At 36.6% G+C, this 9,259-nt stretch overlaps 1 protein-coding gene across 1 annotated transcript in view; it reads right to left on the bottom strand.

Moving 5' to 3' along the window:
• Positions 1 to 4,747: 4,747 nt before the first annotated feature.
• The window catches only part of LOC134136725 (meiosis-specific coiled-coil domain-containing protein MEIOC-like), a 33,374-nt gene continuing 28,862 nt past the window's right edge, over positions 4,748 to 9,259 (bottom strand). Inside the window, exons 6-8 of the mRNA XM_062568706.1 lie at positions 7,227 to 7,361; positions 6,942 to 7,122; positions 4,748 to 5,001 (exon numbers count right to left, since the gene is read on the bottom strand). Coding sequence (XP_062424690.1) covers positions 4,748 to 5,001; positions 6,942 to 7,122; positions 7,227 to 7,361 — 570 coding nt within the window. The remainder of the gene's footprint in view (positions 5,002 to 6,941; positions 7,123 to 7,226; positions 7,362 to 9,259) is intronic.

Genomic DNA, 9,259 nt, shown 5'->3' with positions numbered 1-9,259 from the left:
GGGATCTGCTTTACTTCTGTAAACTATACTGCATTTCGAAAAGACGGTTTAAACCCTACTTCATTCTCCTTCCTGACCGAAAGAGCAGTTGAGAAGCATGAGCTGGCGAAGCTGCTTCAAGAGGACCACATCCAGCTACTTTGAACCAGCTGCTCCCAATCCGTACTCTAGCCACCTCAAGCTGGTACGTAGTTGAGAGCACCAATTGCTTCCACACGATCAAACCATTTAAGGGTGGAAGAATGGCGACCAGAGTGTGCCCAGAACAAGCTAACTCTACCACAGGTCTCAGCAGTTGAACGCTAGCAACATCTATGATCAGCGGAGGTGGGGGAAAGGAAAGCACAGCTGAAGGAAAGACAGAGGAAGATGCTCAGGCTCACACCTCCCTGATGACCAGAGCCACGGCCGCTAAGAGGAGTAAGCCTGCTCACAGCAAGCAGGGTTTCTTGTGGCTCCTCTTTATTTATTTATTTCTGCAAGCAGAATTGAGAAAGCCTAGAGAGCAGACCAAAGGTAATCCCAGGAAGCTGTGCTCACGGTCTCCGCAGGAAAAGTGCAGAGGACTAAAGCTAGGAAGCCTTCTACAAAATTCTGGAGTATCTTCACACTTCTCTGAAAATGGAGAGGACGTCCTAGGCAAGGAGACCTGTCTTTTATTTTTACTTCATCTACAAGAGTAATTCATATGTCTGCTTGATTCTCAGTTACGCCCAGCCTTTGGCAACAAACCTGACCTTCATGGGGTTTTTTCATTTTGTCAGGTCTCATCCCAGTTTGTACGAGAGCGATGGAGGTGCAGGGTGGGGGTAACATGGACATTCAAGCATTCTATGCCTCAAAGAGCAGAATAACACACACACCGACTCGCACAATTTAACAAGGAAGGCAAGAAAAAAATACAGCATGTGGCCTGGTAAGGCAGTAAAGGCCAAAATACCAGTAAGTACCCCAGAAAGCCTCTCACTCATATGCTCTCCATCTTATTACTTCATCAAAGATAAATGATATTGAGAGTAAGTGCACTGTAGAAGAGACTTATTATGAACACTATAGGATGAGTTCCCAAGCTGCGAGGCAAATTATTTCCAAATGATATATATCTAGGTACTGAGAAAAGATTAATTGCCATTGGCCTTTGCCATTGCTAGGAGCATCCAGTTTAGGGGAAAAAACAGCTGTCATTTGGGAACTAACAGACTCTTACAGACTCACCTGTTCTTGAAACAGCTCCATAACACAAGCACCAGAAAGAAAGCTAGACAATCTCTCTACATGCTGTTCTAACAGAAGTCATGACAAACCAATGTTAATTCATTAGTTCTGGTTTACACAAATGCTGGAGTAACTTAACAGTTCTAGGGACTCTGTAAATACAGAAGAAAAGCAGAGACACTCAACCTCTGAGGAGGAAAGAAAAGGTTCTTTCTCTAAAGCAGCCCCTCTCCTGAGGAACAGTAAGATGAAATCACCAGAAGAAGTCTCCAGTTATTTACACATATAGTTTTTAAATCTATGGTATACTGGATTACCAGTTGGGGATTTTGAAGCATTGAAGATTCGCTCATAACTATCAAAATGCATAATCTGGATTTGAAAGGGTATTCTAGGTATCCTGTTCTCTTAAAATGGAGCAATCCAGCATCACTGCTGCCACTACTAGCCCCAACCCTTATCTTCTTCACCTCATTCAAAAACTAAAACTGCATAAACCATACCACAGAAAAGAACTGAAATCTCAGCGAAGCTATTCTGAAACAACAACAACAAAAAAAAGTTTTACTTGATTGCTCCACAAACTGAAAACCTCAAAAAAACAAGTTCCAAAACAAAAGCACCTCTCTAAGCTTAACCGCAACATAGTACCTCAACTCTGCTTTCACCAAAGTCAATGCAATGGGAATAGAATTAAACCCTTAGAAACATTATACTTAACCACACCAACTACTCAATGTAAAACCCACAGAATTTGTACTTTGTTGCCAAATTAAACACTGGGCAGCTAAAAAAATATTTTATGACTGTAAGAGACCAACTGCAACACCAAATGTTAATTATTTTATATATATAATATAAATATATATATATAATATATACATAATATATATAAAATATATACATATATATATGATATATATATATATTTATGAATAAAGTGGAGCAAGATGAGATAAGAAAGCGTGCCAGTCATGTTTGGGGGACACAACCAGTAAAACCTGACACCAACGCAGGCCGACGGGGGTGACTCTCAGCAGTTATAGTGCTTTACACTCGTTCAAGAGCCCATAGCTGGACAGTCAAACACTACGCACAAACGTTAATACCATTTGCTACTTGTTAGCTCTAGGCAAATGCAGCCATGCTCTAACTCTTTTTTTAATGTGTTTCTATCCTGCAGCTGAAAGCATGCAGTTATTTACTGTTTCCGAAAAATAGGACTGTTAAAGGCACATTAACTCTAGCGTGAGCTGATTAAGACCACGCTCCTTCATAATAATAATTAACGCACAAACACCCCGGGAAGGGCCTAGGACACCCGCTACATTCACCACTCCAGACCAATCCTGCAGGACTACAATTTGCCGTAAACAGAAAAACAGAAACGCAACTCAAGACTCAAATTTCTGATTTCCCATCAACATAGTAATCATAATTCAAAAGCAGAATTAGCCATTAATTCAAATACTGTAGACTCCTTAAAAAAAAAAAAAAAAAAAAAAAAAAAAAAAAAAAAAAAAAAAAACACGGAGTATAGTTAATTAGTTTCACAAAAGCAAATTTAACCTCCTTAAATTAATTTGCACAAATGAGTTGCACATGCACGCATACACTCACACAGCACTGAAGTCTTCAGTACCCACTTTTTTAGGCTAAGGCTGAAAATATGCATTGAAGTCAAATTCACTTTTCTTTAGAAATCAGAATCTTAGTATAGCAAGATCCTTTCTTCTTCCTATCGAGTCTCGTTTTTAAACTTCATTCAGTGGATTAAAATGAGGCTTCTGTAACTTTTGTCTGTGAAGTTATGTAGCTACTGCCTCATTACAGTTACTGATGGTACTATTGAGAATACATTTGTTCTAGAAATATTGTCAGATCCAAAACTACAGAACTCTTCTTGGAACATTTTTGCAAGTACACATATATGGAAACAATTACATATTTAGCCACGAAATGCCAAATTCAACATCAAACATCATGAAACACAGCTAAATCTTCATTTTTCTCTTTCAACTTTTCCTCATACCTCAACTTAATTCACTTTTAAAATAAGAACTGCTCTCCAAAGCCATTCATTACTATACTAACACCTAAGAACCTTAGCTGGTTATTAGTACATGTTAAGAGATAATCTAACATTAAGACACAGTTGTCAAAGCATTAAAAGAAAAAAAAAAGTGCAAGTATCCTAAGAACAAAACTTGAATTACTCATTCTTTTCTAATTCTCACCCTGAACACTCACACTGATGCATAATACTTCTGATTGTCCAAGCCACAGAATGGAGACTGGTTAACAGCAATTAAACATATGAAATCCTCTCACGCTCAAATGAATCAGTTAAACAGCTTTGGTAACCTAGTACATAGTTAGCTTTGTGTAAATATTTTGCAAACGCCCCTTCCCCCAAAAACTCCCTATATACCATGTGTATATTTATAGAATAATATACATATTTCCTGAGTAAATCGTTAAATCTGATTATTTGGAAGGTTTGGCAAAAGATCAACTCTATATTACTAAAATAGAATTTTAAATAAACATTCAATAAACAAATTAAAATAAATATGGAATGTTTTTGAAAATTATAGTACCATGAACTTATATTAATAACCATAACCTTTTTTTTAATTAAGTGCATACTAAGTTATATAGTTACCATTTTTTAACCCACTGAGGAATCACTAAATCTAATTTCTAATCCTGAGTGACAATTTTTATCACCTGCTAACGTGTACTTCAACATAGTATGTACTGAAAATCTACAAACTCCTTAGTTATTTTTTTTCTTTTTTACATAAAACATTTTGTTACATGGACTATGCTATTGGAAATCTTGGTTTACACTAGTTTAGCTGGAAACTGAGTTGGCAGCATAACGGCTGAAGCATTTCACGCAACCAACAATTAAACACTGATTATTCTTGTCAAACTGTTAGCAATTACCTGAATGATCCGACTCCCTGTCACAAAACCAGTACAGAAGTGTAAGTTACACGTACTGAGTTACAGGATGCAAACTATTCAGCGATCGCTTTGGCACTTAAGAGAACTATAGAATGGTGCAAAAAAACAACAAAAAAAACAAACAAAAAACCCTGAACAATTACAAAATACCTTACAAATGGATTTTAAGTATGCTAAATTGTATAATTAACAAAGAAAGGAGAATTAAGTTCTGCCACTCACTGGTTTCTCAGGTCATGGCTTCAGCCACAGCTGATACATAGCTTTGGATAAGCAGACAAGGAAATGCTCAGCTATTATTGAATTCCTTATTAATAAAATTCTTATGTAGCAGACATTGCAATACCAGCAGTATTAAAATTGCATTAACACTATTACAAGACGTGTCTCTCAACACCAGAATCACAGTAATAAAATTGCAGCACTGATCAGTTATGTTAACCCTTTTTTGCTTTTTGATAACCTGTCTAAAACATTTTCCATAGCACTGTGCAAGCCACTTTCCCCTTCCCTCCCTCCTCAGCCTTCTGCCTCCCTTTTATTACTATTTTTTTTGCTATTATTCCAGAATCCTCATTGATTCTTCAGATTTTTCTTTTTTGCTTCCTTCATTTTCATGTTCCATGTTGCTTTTTTCTTGTGTGCTTGTGGTTGCAGAGCAAAGTTCTTGTAATGTTCTTTCAACAACTTCTTTTTCTGGACTGCTTAAGGAGGTTTTTGGTAAAGTCATCTGTAACGCACACCATAAAGCAGTACGAGCCTTGCGTGTGGAAGCAGCCAGCTCCCTAATTGCAGCTGCCAGAGCCAGAACATCTACAACAACAACAAAAAACCCATGTTACAGGTAAAACTAATACATGAGCCCAATAATACTACGCATTAAAAGTGTTCTGAATTCATTCAAAGCTTATTACTCCTAAGTAAAATCTGCTCAAGAAACAGTTAACATTATACTCTGTTCTTGGTTAAATTGCCGTACTTATCACTCTTCTCTTACAAGTGATAACTTTAATATCTCACACTTAAAAAGCAATCATAACTATCTCCCAAATCCAATGGCAAAGCTACTATGTCTACAATGCAATAATTAAGCCTATTAATGTTATCAAAAGGGACCATCTACAATGAAACTCAATAGGGGAGACTGCAGCTTGTTGTAAGCTACAACAGCACACATTCTCAATAATAATCTGGCACAAAAAACAAGGATGTTCATCTTCCAGTACAGGAAGAAGTCTAACACAAACGTTTATGCCTAATTATCTATTTTTATAAGTATAGTCTGCAGAATGAGCAAAATATGATTAATAAAACTCCCAGTCTAATTCTAGCCAGATGAGCTTGGTGCAATCATTTCTTCCTCCTTCGTTTTCCTTTCAGTAGCTGCCTCATATCTGCCCTCCCAGCAAGAAAGGGCTCATTACTGATGTTTAGATACTTCTTTGCTGACAGTGGAACTCAAAGAAACAAATATTTCACTGTGGAAAATACTCAAAGCTTTTCCGTATGTGATTTAGATTGTGCTTAGACATCGAAAAGAAGTATAGCTCTTCAGAGACGTAGTATCGCTGGAAAGGTGACCATTACCCTTAAGAGACTAATTGCAATATTTCTAATTACAGGTACCATATAGAATAGTTCACACAACTATTCCAAGCATCTTCTATGTAAAGTGAAGATGAGTTCATCAAACATTCTTCTGTTAAAACAATGACCACCTACCTCTTGGCCTATAGTTGGGTTAATTTGAGAAGTTTATTAGGCTACAGGTTTATTACTTACAAATATATAACATCATCAAGAAAGTGCTTATCACCTAACTTGCAAAATATTTTGACTCTTCATACAGTTTACCTTTCCCCTCTTGCCAGGGGGGCAATCTTATCACATTGCTTCAAGTCAAAAGAAGAACACACTGTCGGCAGCAATAGGAAGACAACAAAGGGCATAGCTCACTAACAATCCAAAGGAGGAAGGAAGAAAAGGTCGTGTTCCTCTCCGGAACCTTTCTCTGAGAAATAAGTTTAGTCTGAAGACAAAGAGTATGCCCATAACTTTCAAAACTTGAATTCAAGTTCAATTGGCAATTAAAATATTTTCAAAATCTTAATCTTAATCTGCTTTTTAAGCAGATTTATGGCAAATCTTTGAAATATCTTTTACAGTTGTGCTGGGTTAAGAATAAATAAGTGTATGTTACATGAACAACACACAATAAAAGACTCTCCAGAAGTCTATACTTGTGCACATAGCACCTCATTCTTGCTATATGCCAACATGAGTTGGGAATCGCAAAACACTGTATTTTTTAAATTTAGATAATGTAGACAGACAGCACAGATTAACAGAGCATCAAGCATATCTTTCACTTTAAAAGCTAAAGATAAGTGAATGACTAGCCAAATACCATTAATAAGAAACTAAATTTGTTTAAAAATGAGTATATTTTGACTTGAAGAAGAATTACTTATGGTTACATAAAATCTTTTTAAGTTTACTTTTTAGTCAAGACAAGTAAGTTTAAGCGTTTAAACTAGTAACAGAGAAACAGAAAAGAAAAATTATTATATGTGAGCTAAGATCTTTTCACTCTTAAAAAGTCCAATTCCTATTTTAACTATTTTAGATTTACAACCTTTTTTTGCTGATGTCACAGTAAGTAAAAATGAAATTTGCTGCACATTTTAAATTGTGTATTTTCATAATTGATATTTTAAATAGCTTTTAGAACTACCAGAATAGAAATCATTTACCTTTTTCATTATTATAACGTGGTGCTCCTTGTCTCTGTGGATTAGCAGCATTAACAATCTCATCCTTGCGCCTCGCTTGTGTTACATGAATGGCTTCCAAATGATGTTCCAAAGTAGCGGATATGTTACCATGTACCGGAGTGCCACGAAGCCTTTCCATTTTTCCTATTAAGGTGAGTACCTATCAGACACCGAAATCAGTAGGTATTTATAACTCTCCATAAAAACCACAATATCTCACCTGGTATTACGAATATTTTAAGACAACATTTCAAGAATGCTTACTCTGGCTTGTTCTCGTAACTGGTCCACAATCAAACGATCAACTCGTGATGGGTTTGCAGGAAGTCGGGACACAGGAGTGTTATTTGAGCTAGATACACGCTTTCCTGGAAAGTTTCTTGCAAGGTCAGCCTCAGTCTGAAGAGGAAATAGTTATCTATTTTAAATATGAGAAATTAGTACCATATTACAATCCATAATTTTGAGTGGGCTTGAATTTTCCAATACATTAGGAGTGTGCTTGCCATCTTTTCTTCTGATTGTGTTTATAAAACTAGTTCCCAAGTATATGTGTACAGATGTACAGCCAGCTGTTGTAAGAATACAAATACATCCCTAATTTAGTTGTACCTCAAAGCAGAATGGTCAAAGGCAGCATTTAGAATCAAAATGCACAACTCTATATTTAAATACTTTAATCAATCTTGGACACAGGCCCAGGCAAGAAATTCTTGCGCTGTGTTCCATGAATTCAAATTATACCTCTCTTACCACTTCTCTTGAATATCTCTTATTATGATTATAAAAAAAAGAAACAGTTGATCATAATAGCGTAAGCTGCCCCTGAAGTATATCAGTATTAAACCCCAATTAAACAGAACGTTGGTATCAGTTCTGACAAAGTCATTAACACAGCTCGCAAAACCACCACTGAGAAAGGAGCTGGCAAAACCACTATACAATGCAGGCAGTGACTAAACACAACCAAACCTATTTTTGACAGCAACTTCTTATACTTGCAGTTAAACAAAAAAAAATATATATATACATATAACTAATAGTGGATTCTCTATTTTGTTTCACCTTCACTGTACAATGGACAGAAAGAGAGATTAATGACCAAGCTGCAGTTCAAGTTAAAGTTAAGAGCACACTCATACTATGCAAATTCCTATCTAAAATTTGTCCTGAAGGCTTTCATTTGCTTTACATACATCCACATTACTTAGCGTCCGCTCTCACCTAACAAGAATTGTGGGAGCTGAACGAGCTCAATCGCTTTCAACTCAAAAACCTGAAATATATTTGGAAAAAAATAGATGGAAAAAGGGTCATGAATTTACATAGAGATACCACAGCTGATAAAGAAGTTGTTTATTTCAGCACTATTCTATATGTACATTTAATACAATTAGTAAATTCTTTAATGGAGAGATTCCTGGGAGAGTAAAATTTACAAAAGAAAGCAGGTTCAGTTCACTGTTTGCTACTGAGAACTTCAGAGCAGTAGGAAAAGAAGAGGTTTCTGAGAGCTCAAATTGCTGACTGATTAGACAGGCTAAAATTAAACACAGGTCCACCCCACCGCGGAGAAGTTCTCTCTACGCTCAGGAAATTCAAGCAGTGTGTGACTTGCAAAAAGGCAAGAATCTCAAAGCAAGAGAAATAAGCATTTTCGCTGTAGGAATGTGAGCCGCGCTACAGCAGTTGGCCTCGAGAACAGGCCTCAAAACTATCTGCAGATGCTGTCTTGTAACTATACAATTCAAGACTGAAAAATATCTGTAACTTGAGTAGATCACTAGGATAAAATCTGTTTTAGGCAGCATGGACTAGAACAAGTTCATCGATCATATCATTTTGATTAAGAACATCATGGAACAAGGTGGGGGGGGGGGAGCTCTCTAACGATGAAATGAATGCGAGCAAACTTGTATATTATGACCTGATGACTGAGCTTCAACCTTCCCAAATGACTTCATTTCCCCAAATCCTGCAAACACAGGTCTAAAAGAGCCTTCTTTGTCATTACAGAAAGCAGAAGAGTTGCTGAAATCACTATCATCTTAGAAACATGGGAGCAAAAACCATCATCACCCTTTCTCATCATGCAAGAAATTCCTGGTAGAAGATTGGACAGCATCAGCAACACATTTAAAGTGGAACCTGCATACAAACAAACGTAGAACTTGAGCTCTGTTATTTCCATTGATATTTGAAGTTACAAATCAGTTCTGGGACACCTCCACTTTTGAAAGGTACTGTTTTGATCTCCCATTAGTAATTATTCTGTATGGAGCAAAAGGGACAACAGG

The sequence above is a fragment of the Rhea pennata genome, chromosome 2 (genome assembly GCF_028389875.1).
Source record: "Rhea pennata isolate bPtePen1 chromosome 2, bPtePen1.pri, whole genome shotgun sequence".
Lineage (NCBI taxonomy): Eukaryota > Metazoa > Chordata > Aves > Rheiformes > Rheidae > Rhea > Rhea pennata.
The sequence above is the reverse complement of the archived record's forward strand: the minus strand, read 5'-3'. Positions and strand labels throughout refer to the sequence as shown.